The sequence below is a fragment of the Ambystoma mexicanum genome, chromosome 6q (genome assembly GCF_040938575.1).
Source record: "Ambystoma mexicanum isolate Mex_15411 chromosome 6q, UKY_AmexF1_1, whole genome shotgun sequence".
Classification (NCBI taxonomy): Eukaryota; Metazoa; Chordata; class Amphibia; order Caudata; family Ambystomatidae; genus Ambystoma; species Ambystoma mexicanum.
The window spans coordinates 743,714,540-743,730,444 of NC_090937.1; the positions used below are offsets into that span (position 1 = coordinate 743,714,540).

Consider the following 15,905-nt stretch of genomic DNA (forward strand, 5'->3'; position numbering starts at 1 on the left):
AGGCCAAGTCAGAGAAGCACTTTGAACGGATAGTGCTTGTCCCCTGTGAGGAACCTTAAGAACTTCCTGTGCTTGCGATGTATGGGCACACGGAAATAAGCATCCTGCAGATCTACTTACAACAGCCAGCCCTGAAATTCAAGAGCGTGGAGAATTACTCTCAACGTCACTATCCTGAATTAGTCTTTCCTCAGAAACCTGTTCAAGGCCCTGAGATCCAGAATGGGAAGGAGACCTCCTCCTTTCTTGGGCAACAGGAAATACCGGGAATAGCAACCCAACCCTGCCTGCTTGGGAGGTACCTCTTGCACAGCACCCTTTGACAACAGTTCTTGCAGTTCTTCCTCGAGCTCCTGTCCCGGTTGAATTATAGGCAGTGGGGGCCTGTACAGTGGTTTTGTTAAGGAGGGCAGACAATAACACCACCAAACGAGCTGCAGGGCCCAGGCGTCGGATGTAATCTCCTGTCAGTGGGGCCAATGTTCTGCCAACCATCCACCAACCGGCAAGTCGTGGGAGGGGAAATCAAAGTGGCTTAGAGGGGGGTGCCGCCACTGTAACCGTTTGCTGGCCTCTGGCCTCTAGAAGCCCCTATGCCCCTTCTGGGACTTGAGAAACACCTCTGCCCCTGCCTGGCCTGTGGGAGCTGCACTTTTCTGGCATAAGGCAGATAGTTTTGTAACAAAAGGGATAGCCTATGGTCGGGCAGGACGGAAAGGCTAGACTAATATTTTGTACAGGGAGGTGGTCCTGTCCTCAAACATTTCTACTACAGTCGGTTGTTGTAGTAACAATGCCGATACTTCTCCATATTGGTGTTAATACATCTACAAGAGTATGCATCATTGGAGGAAGGTTCAAATCCAAGTACTGGAAAAACACTTATCGTGTCCTTTATTAATAAGGCCACATGTATGCACATTGGTAATTCGATGTAGAAAGTGAAAATGTACACATAGAAAAGTGAAAAATAAATAAAAACCTTGTCACCAGTTGAGTGAGTGGTAAAAACAAACACCACATGTATTGCAAATATTTAGTGCATATTTCAATAACATTACATGTTCAGTGGTGACAAGTAGTCACTGGATTCAGCCTGTTTTTGTCTGTACAATCCAGAGTTCTAAGGTAACTTTTAGAAATGTACACAAAATTCAACAAGGAGGTACATTTACAAAGTTAGTGCAGTGTGTTACCTCCACACTACTATATTCGTGCTGTGTTGTATTGCCTGTATGCAGTGTTGCAAAGTATTACATCATATTTGCCAACTGGACAGTGTGCTATCACATTAACAACCAACATTTGCACAGCACAGTGCTTGTAGCTTCAAGAAACCTAAAAATAGGGTCTGCTAAAGGCGACGTCAACATAAAGGTGGTAAAGGAGAATTCAGGTCATCGTTCTGGGAGTTATAGAATCCAGGTGCGATGACATAAGACGTTTCGGCTCTAAGGGGATGACAGCCTTCTTCTGGGGCCAGGTAAAGCAGGTCTCCCTATCAGTAAAAACAATATAGAGGTATATCGTTGAATGTTCCAGGAAGTGGATCATAACTACGAATGTTAAAAATACCCGTGAGAGGCTATAATGGGGGGTGGCCCTTCGGTCCCAAGCACTAACCTTGCTCATTAGTGATGCGGTTCAAGGGCTTATTGGTAGAACCAGCGGGGTTGTGGTGGACATTGTCCTGGTTTCTTACAAGGAGTGGGGTATCTACTGTAAGGTGATTTGTGAATGCAGAACACCAATAGTGGTTTTAGTCATGTGTAGGAACAGCACACAACAAAAAAAAAAAAAAAAAAAAAAAAAAAAGAAGAGATGCGGGTACCTTATATTTGCTGGGGTGCTGGGCGTTTTTCTGCGCTGCTCCCATGGTGAGGGATCACACTCAGGGACAGGAGATTGGATCCAGCCTGGAGGTCTGGAGTCTGATTTGGGGGAGCGGGATGAGAAGACAAAAATGCCCACACTGGCTATGAGTCACATCATACGGTTTGGTGCGGGATCGGGAACAGGGTGAGTGAAAAGGAAGCTTTTCCAAAAGCGGGGGTCTCACCTAGCACTTCCGTGCGATCCGTGCACGCTGCAAACGGACAGTCATGGAGCTCGCGTTCACTACGGAGAGAGCTGTGTTCGGTATTAGAAGTGCGCATGCGCTCCGGGTAAGTGTCGGCGCCTTGCGCATGCGCTGGGGCGTACGAGTACAGTTGCCAAGGTGACGTGGACGCAAGATGGATATCGACTGGAAAGTGAATAGTGAGAGCTGCTTTGGGGTGACTAAAGCTGAAATAAAGCCAGTAAAGGGGGTGTACTGTCCGCTGATGGACCACAAAAAGCTCTGGTGTCTGTTAGGAGGGCACTGTAGGAAATGAAGGTCGAGTACAGCAGCATAGCGCCGTGCTTAGGCCTGGGAGCGTAACCAGGGTTCGAAAGGTACTGGTGCTGCCTGGCCAGCAAGTGAATGCCATGGGTGACTAAGGCTATAATGAGGCTAAGGAGGACACACCAAGCCATGTCCCCTATGTGGAGGGCACTATTCAGCGGAATCAAGTGACAGTAATTGTGGGTAGCTCAATGGGCCGATTGTGCAGATGGGATTCATTGCAAGTGGCGCGCCGTGGAGCGGCCTCCCGGTCCCAAGGGGGTGCTGGAAATGCCCTGGTGTGTAGTATTGTGCCATAGGAATGCCATGGGCTGGTGAGTAGATCGCTGTACAAGTATAAATTCAATAATCTTACAGATATTCAAAGGGGGTAAGCTCATTAAGACCCTTCGTGGTGGTCTGTAATTTGAATATCCACCACGCTTCTTTGTGATTCAAAGCTTTGGTGGTATTAGAACAGTTAGTAACCTTGTCTACTACCGACCATTTAAAGGAGTCACAGTTGTGTCGGAACTCCAAGTGTGAAACCAAGGGTGCATTATGTGTTTTGCATCTAATCCTTGACTTGTGTTCTCCTATTCTTTTGTTGACTGGCCTAGACGTTTGACCCATGTATCTCAGATGGCAGGGGCATTCAATAAGATAGATGACGTTAGATGTCTTACAGTTAGAAAAGTGGCGAATTTCCCATTCTTTGTCGTCTATAGGAAAGGATCATAGTTTTCTGGTTTGGCTGCATACTGAGCAACTGCCACGTGGGTGGTGGCTGTGGATTTCCCGCATATTCCACAGAGTAGATCTTGAGTTCTTGCGTTTGTTTCTAGCATGGGTCAAGAGATCTTTACGATTTTTGGATCTGTTAAGGGCCATTTTGGGTAAAGGTTCTTCTGGCAAGCTCAGCTGAACGATGGGCCAGAGTTTTTTAATGATCCCTCCAAGTTATGAAGTGTTGGTGTTGAAGGTAGAGACACATACAATCGAATCCTCAGTATTGCATTCACAGATCACCTTACAGTGGATACCCCACTCCTTGGAAGAAACCAGGACAATGTCCACCACAACCCCGCTGGTTCTGGAACATTCAACGATATACCTTATATTGTTTTTACTCATAGGGAGAGCTGCTTTACCTGGCCCCAGAAGAAGGCTGCCATCCTCTTACAGCCGAAACGTCTTATGTCATCGCACCTGGATTCTATAACTCCCAGAGCGATGACCTGAATTCTCCATTACCATCTTTATGTTGACGTTGCCTTTAGCAGACCCTATTTTTAGGTTTCTTGAAGCTACAAGCACTGTGCTGTGCAAATGTTGGTTGTTAATGTGATAGCACACTGCCCAGTTGGCAAATATGATGTAATACTTTACAACACTGCATACAGGGAATACAACACAGCACGAATATGGTAGTGTGGGGGTAACACACTGCACTGACTTTGTAAATGTACCCCCTTGTTCAATTTTGTGTACATTTCTAAAAGTTACCTTAGATCTCTGGATTGTACGGACAAAAACAGGCTGAATCCAGTGACTACTTGTCACCACTGAACATGTAATGTTATTGAAATAGGCACTAAATATTTCCAATACATGTGGTGTTTGTTTTTACCACTCACTCAACTGGTGACAAGGTTTTTATTTATTTTTCACTTTTCTATGTGTACATTTTCACTTTCTACATCGAATTACCAATGTGCATACATGTGGCCTAATTAATAAAGGACACAATAAGTGTTTTTCCAGTACTTGGATTTGAGCCTTCCTCCAATGATGCATATTCTTGTAGCTGTATTAACACCAATATGGAGAAGTATCAGAATTGTTACTACAACAACCGACTGTAGTAGAAATGTTTGAGGACAGGACCACCCCCCTGTACAAAATAAGGCAGATAGTGCCTGTAACATCTTCCCCTAGAGGCAAAGCTGAAGGCAGCTTTGGCCGGCTGTGCAGCTAGCCCCAGCGATTTTTTGCAGCTATTTTAGACTCTTTGAACTTTGCCAGGGAGTCATCAGCCTTCTGGCCAAAAAGAAACTATCCTTCAAAAGGCATGTCCAATTGCCTATTCTGGATGTTCAGGGAGAAGCCAGACGTTTTCAGACAGACTTGCCTTCTCAGTACTACCGCCGAACCCAACGAACGGCCAATGCAGTCGGCCACATCCAGGCCCGTTTGCAACGACTGCTTGGCTACCTCCTTCCCATCTTCCACCAGCCGTGTAAACCCATCATGCATTTCACCTTCGGGGTGTACTTCATGGCTTTCCATAAACCAAAAGGATTACTTTGCAAATCCACAGGCCACATTGGTGGCTTTTAACACCATGCTGCCAGAAGTAAAGACCTTCTTGGCCATTGCATCCAACCTTTTACCCTCCCTGTCCAGAGGCAGATTAGAAGTGGATGCCGCAGGTCTGGTGGCAATTGTGGCTGCCTGCACAAGCAGCTCTTCTGGAGAAGGGTGATAAGCCAGGAAAGATGGATCTCCCATTGTCAGCCTGTACTTCCACATGAAGTTAGAGTTTCCTGGGGGAATGGAGCAGGGATACTGCCACAAGGAGGTTAGGGGTCCACAATTGCCGGGGTAATTGGCATGTTATGTTCAAGCACAGGACCTTCATCCAGGATATCTGTCAATTCGTAGCCATGAATAGCTGCTGAAGAGGACTTCAAACCTAAGGTGTCTACTACTTTTTCCACCAAGGTCCTATGTTTAGCATACTTATGCAGGTAAGGCTGACCCTGCTGCAATTCAACATCTGGAGACGTGTCCAGGCCGCTGGCATCATGTAACCCTTGGGCTAAAGCCAAAAGATCAGCTTGGTCATCACAAAAATATATATCTCCCAACCCTGTATACATGGGATCAATGTCCCCCTGATCATCCTCCTGGTCGACGCCAAAAATCGACGCCATGGCTTTGAAGATTACTGGAGAAAAAGGGTGCAGGTCCCATTAGAGAGGGGTAATCAATTCTCTGTGCACCTGCACCCTTTTTCTCCCGATACTTTTCCTTTTGAGAATTGTTCCCCTCGATAACAAAAAATTGGGAACTTACCCTATCATTATATACCTGTTCTTGGACAGCCCTGGGTTGGTAGGTAAAACTTTGCAGCACACAGTTACTGTGGCAAAGGACACTTTTAGTTAGGTGATTTAAACAAAATGGATAATGTCAATATCCCCACTTTCTACGATGAATATTACCAGAGATTAATGGGCCTGCCATCTATAGTGGCAGCGGACCATACCGGTACAACAACTCAGGTTAACAGTGATGATTTAGATCTCTTACTACAAAAAAAAAGAAAACTGATTCGCACTGAATCCCATGGTCAGATGATGCTAGCCCACTTAAAAGCTGGCATCATACCAGAAGGCCTCCAGGTCAAAAATGTCCCTTGAGTATTTATCGATAACCCAAAATTTAAAGGACGATTCAGTGCTGTAGGGAATAAATGTTCAAGGGATTACCTCATCCTGATCATCGATACCTCAGTGGAAGAGGCAGCCAAACAAACAGAAGAAATCGAAGCATTGGAAAATAAAATGAAAGGCGACAATCTGATAAAACACATCAAAGATAAACTCACAAAAAATGAAGAGATACAGAAGTTTAAAAAATTCACTTTAGACAAAAAAAATTGGAAATACAAAAAAGACACTGTAAGGAAACTATCACCTATCCATACTTAGTGGAATCTTTCTATGATGACAAAATCAAACTATGCCAAAACAGAAACAGAAATACAGGTCGCCAGATAAATAAGTGTGCAAGTTTTTCTAACACGTCCAACACTACCACGAGTAGCGACTCTGACAACGCGGATCCATCGAATAGCACTAGCGCTAATAATAAACCCCAGTTTTTTCAGGGGCGAGGCAAGAAGACACGCCACTGGCAACAAGGTCCTCCCCGTATGCAGACCCGCAATTGGAGGGGCCTTCTCCAAAATTGGTGATTCCGGTTTTCAATTTGTCTACCCATTCACTTACCGACTCCGAAACTAAAGTTCTGAAAAATTGACTGAGTTTTGTCCCAGTCACCAACGCCAAAGATTTCGACACTCAAGTCGAACTACAACATTCCTTTTGCCTAATTCGCTTGAAATACTTTTTCAAAGATGGCACACTTTCTGCCAAAGAACCCAGTATCACAGGTTTGAAAGCACCCTCTACCTTCACTCCATTGAACTCTATGGTTAGCCTAGCCATTTTGGCCTTCGAGAATAAGATCTTGGAGGAAACGAAAAATCTACTTGGGTCCAAAAATCATCATAAGGACAATCTAACCAGGGAAGAAAGAACTGCCCTAACATCCCTACAGAGTAATCCCGCCTTCCTTATCAAATCAGCCGATAAAGGCAGAGGTATTGTCCTTTGGGATACCACTCTATGCAAAACAGAAGTAGCCTTATACCTTGACAATCCTCTGTTTTACCGCAAATTAGACAGAGAGCCCTCTGAACACTTACGTGAGGAAATCAAAAGCCTTATGTACCATGCACCCCAGGAAGACTGGATCGATCAAGACGAACATCGTTTCTTAATTAAAACATCACCCATGATTCCAGCATTCTACCAAAAGTACACACAAATTCTCTGACTCCACCGGGCAGACCCATTGTCTCCGACAGAGGTTCTAGGATCGAATTGATGGCAATCTATGCCGATTGGTTCCTTAGACCTTTTGTGAGATCTATGAATTCCTTCGTAAAATGTACCACCAGCATGATGAATCTTCTCCACTCAATTGAAATCGACTCACAAGACCTTCTAGTGACCTTAGATGTTCACCTCGTTATATACTAGTATCCCACAGAAGGAATGTCTTACCATGATGGGCACGTATCTGAATAAACGTCCCTACCTCTCATCATGGAATGTATCAGGATAGCCCTAACCGAAAATTATGTCTTCCTTTATGATGGAACCTTTTATAAACAAATACACGGTACAAGCATGGGGGCAACTTTTGCCCCCGATTTAGCTAATCTTTTCATGGATAACTTTGAATCCACGTCGATTTACCATTCCGAAAATCCATTGAAGAAAAACATCATAAGTGGTTTTGTTATATAGACGATGTACTCCTGATTTGGAAGGGTGATTCTACCCTTCTCCACTCCTCCTTGGAGTGGCTCAACAATCATAATGAACACATTGGGGATCATTCCGAGGTTGGAGGTAAGGGATTACCGGCGCCTGTAAGGGCACCGATGGCGGTAATCCCTTACCTCCGTATTCCGAGTTCCCTTTGCGGGTCCCTCTTTACCTCCTGCTTTTAGCAGGAGTAAATTACGGGACCCGCAAAGTGACCTTGGAGTAAATTACGGCACCGTAATTTACGGTGCTGTAATTACCTCCTTTCCCATTTCCATTCCCATTGAGCCCTATGGGGGCAGAAATGGGGATGGGGAAGGGCTATGGTGAATGGGGAATTACCGGTCCATCCAACCTTGGAATGGACCGGAAATTACTCCATTCACCATGCCGGTATTCCATGGAGTAAATAGCTCCATGGTTGCCAACCATGGAGCTATTTACTCCATGGTGTAGTCCTAACTCGGAATGAGGGCCATTGCCTTTACCATGACCTATGATATAAAAAGAAATCCCTTTTCTTGACCTGCTCATCTATAAAACAGATACAGGCATTTTGCAAACCAATTTAAACCACAAATCAACTGATAAAAACACCCTACTTAGATTTAACAGTTTCCATCCGTTAAGTCTACGTGAAAATCTACCTACAGGACAATTCCTTCGAGTAAGAAGAAACTGTCCCAACCTCAGTGATTACATTCAAGAAGGGAAAGATCTCAATGTTTGAAAACTTGCGGTTACCCCAAAAAATCTATCAATGTGGCATACAAAAGAGCTCAACATGCCAATAGATACAGATGCCTTCATCCTCAAGCCAAAATCCAAGAAGAAAGAATAACCTGCGTAAGCACATTTAGTCCCATTAGCAATGGACTACGTAAAACAATAAAAAAACACTGGCACATTCTATCGACTGAAGACTTCTGCCAGGCGCAACCTAGATTCACCTTTAAACGGCCAAAAAACTTTAGAGCTATTCTAGTACACACGTACCCGAAAGAACGGGCACCTCTGTTTCAAACTACTCTCTGGAACTTACCACCTGTAATTGGCCATTTCAAATGCGGCCACTGCTCAGTTTGCTCCCTTACCAACAATCTCAAATCCCTCAAGTTAAATGGTACAACATGGGTTCTTCGACAGTTTTCCAACTGTGCTTCAGATTGGGTGATCTACGGCATTAAATGCCCATTAAATCTTTTATACATACAGGAAACCAGCAGATCCATAAAACAACGGATATGCGAACATAGGTCATGTCTCAAAAATAAAACAGATAAGAAACTACTAGTTGCCCACTATACAACCGCTAAACAGAAATACACTGATATAGAGTGGTTTGTGATTCAAAACATTTCCACATCACCAACAGGCAGGAATAGGGATTTGTCACTTAGTCTTGCAGAACAAAGGTGGATTTACAATCTAAACACAGTGAATCAAGGCTTGAATTCATCAGTTGAATGGAACAGTCTTCTAGGGTAAGTCCTGTCTCCGCACAGCCTTTACCACTCTTCTCTTAGATCATGATCTTGGAATCTAGACACGTGGCTCTGTCTTGCTGTCTTAATCAGTTTGTTCGACTACTCTTTTTCGAGTCTAAGTAATCTTCCCCTCAATTCCTGATTACCATACAGTGAATCATGCTTTCCCTGTGATCCATTAGGTTTTGGAGACGGACGCTGCACCAGTAAGACATAAGTGTTATTGGGTCCCTCGTGCCGGTTTGTACATCAGCTTTACCGAGTGGGTCCCACTTTCTCATGCTCATTTTAATTCATTTTTACCTTTGATGTGTTTGAACTAGAACACGTATTATACCTGATTCTTACACAAAGTTTGTCTTGATACCACAGAATATGAGACCATACCCATCTGGGGTCTTGGTAAAATACAACCCTTTTCAAATTTCCTTCTGTCAGAAACTTTTTTACTACTTTTTTCTGTTTGTGTGAGTAGATCCATTTACACCTAATACACTGTGTGAAAATACTGGACAGCCACTATCTAATTTTCATCTTTTGTTAGACAGCATAGGCTACACAAGCCTATGCCCCTTTAAGAAAACACTTGCTCTCAGTTCCGACAACATCAGAGGTCACGTGCTTTGACACGCGGGAACGACGTCTGGTTTGACTCACACTGTCACGTTTAAATAGTCCCACCTCCAGGCGAGCCGGATACTATTCCAAAGCCCACGGATGACATTGTGCAGTTGAGTGAATTAAGTCCTCTGTAACGCACCTTCTTTTCTTCTCTGCACTCTCGCAGCAAAACGTAGAGCTCCACCCTTGTGCATTTTGTTAATAACATTGGGTGCCCGAACTATCCTTCGCTGTCTTGCGCTGTGTCAGTGTAACCATCTTTTAACTCGCAGCCATCCCGCCGAAAGCCATTAAGTTAACTACCTCGGCAACGTCTGTGTTTGCTACAGCGTTTGCACCAACTAGCATTCACACTTTTCTTACTTTTCTTGTTTTACTTTCCATGGCAGTAACGGCAAGCTTTGTCCATCTACCGGGCTACCTGACGATCAAGCACAGTTTTGGGTTCCCTGACAATTCAGCAGTCAGGTCGCATTACATAATATGCTGCGACAAAAGCAATTACAAGTAAGAATCACAATATGCTTAAACAATAAGCTAACTGAATTACATGAACACACTTTTATAGACACTTGCGCATTTTGTTTTGCGTCCCTGACTGGATTTTTCCTCACTATCTGTTACAGCCATAACCGTGATGCATGTGCATTTAAGCTGTAATATAAATACTAAAATACGTAGTGTGCATATAGAATCTATTCAAAAACAACCTGCACCCCTAAGAAGTATTAACCTGGTAATGCTAAAGTGTAAAGATAATATCTTGACTTTTAGTCAGCCTTTACTTATTTATTTAATCATATCCATCTACCATTATCACATAGGACAAGGTGGTGTTTGCCATAGGAACTGTGATCAACATTGGCTGCTTGTGGAATCTCTAAAAAAAATATCATCTAGTCTGACATACTTTTTGCTGACTAGTTCTCACTTTATCTGGAGAAACAAGTAAGAGACTGCATCAGAGTTTTTGTCACAAAAAATTATGTGTTACATGTTGTTGTCTGTTGAAATGAAGATCTTTTTCTAGATGTGGGTCTATCTCAAATCTGCATTTGATCAAAACACCGGCCAGTGTTTCTATAAAATTTATAGCAATTTCGTTCTATAGAAACTTAGAAGTACCGTAGTAGATCTGTCCTAGTAATATTGTCATGTCTAACAAATGTGTTTGATTGCCAAAAATGTTGGACTCAAAGACCACTGTACCAGATATTGTATCTAGACAACACAGTACACAGAAAATACTTTTTTAGCTAATCAATTGTTTATATATTTTTCTAGATCTATGATGCTATATATACATCAAACATTGGGGTAAATCATGTATGTGAGGGACTTTATTGAAGAAATCATTTGTCCTGAAGATGGCCGTGACAACCACTTCCGAATGGATACTCGAGAGAATATCCAATTCATCATATGGCCGAAACATGTCGACACTCTCTCTCTCTCAAAAGATCTCTAAAGATAGCTGTCTGGTGAATTAATGTTCTGTTAAAAGTAGTGTTCACTGAGTGACGTACTCCCCCCCCCTTTTCTAACCACCAGAATGTATTCAGTTACTAAAATTCTTTTTAAACTTTTGCATTATTAAAGGAATATATATTTTTTGCCACAAACCATTTCACAAGTCTTTCTGTTGTTCTAGCTGATTCTGGTCATTGGGAATACACTGTATGATGTTATGTATATGTTAAATCATGCGTGACAAACACTCTAATATATTAATTCCCAGATCCCAGTAGAGAGGGGTAATCACTTCTCTGTGTACTTGCACCCTTTTTCTCCTGATACTTTCCCTTTTGAGAATTGTTCCCCCCGATAACAAAAAATTGGGAACGTACCCTATTTACCCTATCATTATATACCTTTGAAGATTACTGACATGGAGAGAGGAAAGTAAAATCTGTCGCCGATAGTTGGCGCAGAAGGTTTTTCTTTCCATGCTGAAGGAACGGGCGTCGACATCTGGGACGCCAGCCTGTCGACGCTTAAGAGATGGACCAGCCGTCGATGGTTTATTCTCCTTATGCAACGTCGAGCACGAAGGTCTCTCTGGCGTCGACGGATTTGCATGCGTGAGGTCAGGAGTACCGAGCGCTGCTTTCGCCGCAGGGGCTTGCTGTCCGGGGCATGGGGGGCACCTGCAGCAGCTCGATTTTAAACATCTCAAGCATTTCTTTATTTATTTATTTTTTTAAATGTCCCACTCTTCTTGAGTGGTCGGCCCAGCCGAGTGCTTCCATTTTTTTCCGACGATGAGCTGGACTTGTGTCTATGGTGATGACGTCTTCTTTTTACTCAATGACGAGTACTCCTCGAGTGTGAGCGCTTTTTGGTTTTTCTCTGATGCTTTTCCCTCGCTTTCTCAGGGGTGGGCCCTTCCGTCTCAGCCTCGGAAGACCGGAAGAGCGACCAGGCCAGAGATTTTGGGGACGGACTCCCCAGAACTAGTTTGGCGGCCCACTCATGGATAGATTTCGACTGCATTTTGGAGCACGATGCACATGTCTCTGTTTAGTGATCCGCACCCATACACCACAGACAAATATTGTCCAGGTGGGTAACCAACATTTTGGAATGGCAGTCGGTGAACCTCTTGCAGCCTGAAACCCGGTGAGAACACTTTGTGGTCAAGGATTTATGAAGAAAATTTGATGATTTTAGTCATAAATGCAAGACTCTATGTCGTGTTCCCCGTGCAAGTGCGTGAAAAAGGAACTGAGGTATGGGGCATAGTGACATGGTATACATACACAACACCGGACGTCACGTCAGCAGCCGACAATTGAGCACTGAGCAAGACGGATCAATGGCCGAGTCAAGGTGCACTACGCCCCCTGTCGAAAAAGGTTCCCGAGCAGCAGAGCTGGACATGGATATCTATCAGATGATGTATAAGCAATCCATTGAAGAGTACTTATCTCAGCTTTCCAACAGCGAAGAAAAAAGCAGCCTTGTAAGATGTACAATCCTTATGAAATCGTTGAATAAAAGGTGAGAACTTGAAGAGGACTCCTTAAATGTGCCGGAAGAATCTGAAGATGGCTTCCATGAGAGGAGCAATGGGAGGTACTGCCTTCTGGGTGAGGGGTAAATGACCAAAAACTACACAGAGAACACTACAGTGATATCAATTGCTTCATTTCAAAGAATGCTCCTTTAATGTTACAGAGGAGTCCCGGGCTGACAATGGGAAATATTTACACACCATGTGAATCTATGCAAGATTCAATGTCGGAGAATCTTGACACGAAAGCTGCCTGAAGAATTTCAGAAGTTTTGCTGCTGAGCATGAATATATCTAAGATGAGAAATCTGTGGGAGGACACAATTCATTAGCTCCCAGATTTGATGGGAGGAGGGATCTAGAGCTCAAGGAATTTCAATCATGTCGCTGGCTGGTGAAAATAATATTCTTGGGCTTGCATGTTATAGTCCGTCACTACATAGTTCATATGGTTTGCTGCACCTAACAAGAGACATGTTTCTCCTGCAGATTTCTACAAAAAACTTTGAGACGTTCAATGGAAAAACAAATAGGTTTGGTGGATGGATATCTCTAACCAACACACACTGACAAGGAGACAATACTTACAAGTCTTAAAAGCCACGCCAATACAAAACTTGCTGTTGAGTAATGAGTGCCGTAGTGAAACTTTGGAACTTGATCATCCTCCCATGTGTCATACCGCTCTGCAAAGAACGCTGCTCTTTTTGGGTTTAGTGCTCCGACAGGCTGAAATAAACATAAGACATGAACTGATTAAAATGATAAAGGTCATATTTTCTTTTTTGGTAATTCTATACAAATAATTATAGTACGATGTTGAAAACTGGTCTGTTATTTCTTCATTACTATGCAATTTATTCCTCAAGTACAAATTAGTTAGACTAGTGTCATGCTTTCCTCAAGGTAGCAATGCAATATTTTGGGTGGATCACAAAGAAAACCAAGGGGACCCCATGTCTGCTACACATGACATCTTTGCTTACTTCCAAGCTGGCCTATTCCGAATTTGGTGGCGAATGGTGCTCAGCACATGATACATAGGTGTCACATGGCCAATTGTGTGCCATCAGTCTGCAGTTGCCCAACATTGTCATACATGGCCAATGTCTTATGTTAATATTTTTTTATGCTGCAACAAATCACCACCATGGTAGCCTCGGAGTGCCTAGGCTTGTCTGAGAGCTAGAGCAGTGTAGGAGAAAAGGTATAAACGTCTAACATGGGTTACATCGTCCTATAACCAATATACTTTGCTTTGGATTGCCAATGGTCTTCAGCTCTTTCATTATTAATTTACAGAATGTGCATCTCAATATTGGTGTACATGGTAGGTGGACACTTTTATTCACCCATCACATCAAGGGACACAGACGTTTTGGGGAAAGCTTATCTGGGGTGGTGAAAACCAACTCTTGAGCATGTTGTTGTGAAAGTGGTCATTCAGGGATAGGAAGGTGAAGGTTCTTAAGGCTTCTTGGTATGGTAGTAGGGTGGCAAAGGCCTAAACAGTAAAACTCCTGACTTTTCTGGCCACCCATTTGTAGGTGTGTCTGTCAAAGATGATGCATGTGCAAATGTGCAGAGTCTTGGAGGAGTAGCAGAAGACATTCTGTCAAGCTATAGTGGGGCAGGGCACTCCAAGCACTTGTATATGATATATAAGGCACAATATCATGATCATTATGTACTTTTTTTTTTTTACAGAATGCCACTGGAAGGGGTTGAAAGGAAGGGACTGTGCAGTCTACTTTTTAAGGCCACAGATGAGCATGGCGACTGTATTTTTCAACATCCATTGTCTGTTCAAATGCATTGTAGGGAGTTGGTTCCAAACATTGCAGTATGAAGTTCTGGAATTAATTATGGGAATGATGTCCTCATCCACCAGAGGCTCAAGAAGGCACTCTTCTGTTGGGTGAGAGAAATGGGTAAAGCATGTATCCCTACTTCCCAGGATCAAGGGAACAGAAGCAACAACAGCCGAAAACACTTTATTCAAATTAAATGCAAAATATGAACATAATCATGTTCTAATTTTGAAACATACATCATTAAAAAGAACAGACCAAAGACAATATATATGAAAAACTCAATATCCAAATGCATTCAATACCATTCACTCACTGTCAAAATCACACACCCACCTAACTCGTCAAAGACTCAACATTTACAATATCTCTTAATCCACATCTCTTACAACAAAACTACAAACAAAATACAAAAATACTAGAACACAAAAGATTTTGTATGGCAGAAAATGTGTCTTCAAATATACACAAATGTATAACAATAGTACCAACCTTATTATGATATTGATTCAATTAACAGGATCAAACGAGAGATTAACAAAATAAATCCCACTGGCCCAAGATGAGAAAAAACAATGTAGGTCCCTCCACCATGCATCAGCAGTGTAGCGGGAGACCCATAGCCCACACCAAAAGTCCTCTGCACGATCTCCAAGTGTGCACTTTACCAATAATGCATCAATTAGGCCAAAAGAAGGAGGATCAGAGAACGTGATCAAACCAACATACCTCAGGGGCCTAGGCAAAGCACTCAGAGCCCACCAAAGAGACACTCGCGCTTTGGATGTAAACCACAAATTAAGCCCTGTTCGGTCCGTTGCTCAATGAAAGTGAATTTGCTCACAGATCGGGGCCATGACCACAGCCACTGTTGGAAATGAGAAAACATCCCGTCACTCGCTCCATTCCCACTGTGCACCCGCCGATGGACTGTGAGAGCTTTTAGGTATCAGCAGGTTTCGCTTACCAATAGCTCCAAAGCTAATGTCCCCCAACAGATGTGAAAGTGAGGCACCAGGATAATTTTAATAGATTCTAGACTGCCACAATCAGATCTAAAAGTGAAAAAACGTAATATTAAATTATGCCATCACTGATACTGGCCTGATGGATACATCAATTGTCCAAATTGATATTGGCCCTACTGTCAACCCCTTAATACATTCGGCTCACAGAGCCCAATATGGCCAGTGCAAATTCCATAATAGTTTATAATTGGGAATATGTAGCCACCCGTATGCCATTAAGGTTCTCAACTAAGTAAATTCAAAGTTGGAAATTGGAATTGGGCAAGATAGAAATCAAAGCATGTGGGACCTAATTTACACAATACCGCTTATGCCCAAGTGCGATAATCAGAGTGTTCAATGTCCAAAACTACACAAACCTAGACTAATTGTGAGGAAACACATGTACAGTATGAATAAGAATGGAACATGTGGCACCCACAGTCCACCATACTGTTTAAACCCGTAAAGTAACATA

The 15,905-nt window shown here is 43.0% G+C and overlaps 1 protein-coding gene across 3 annotated transcripts in view; it reads right to left on the reverse strand.

The window, feature by feature from the left end:
* Positions 1-15,905, reverse strand: part of LRBA (LPS responsive beige-like anchor protein) — a 3,444,508-nt gene that overhangs the window by 641,415 nt on the left and 2,787,188 nt on the right. For all 3 annotated transcript variants that reach the window (XM_069631262.1, XM_069631261.1, XM_069631263.1), the window contains exon 45: positions 13,198-13,338. In XM_069631262.1, coding sequence (XP_069487363.1) covers positions 13,198-13,338 — 141 coding nt within the window. The remainder of the gene's footprint in view (positions 1-13,197; positions 13,339-15,905) is intronic.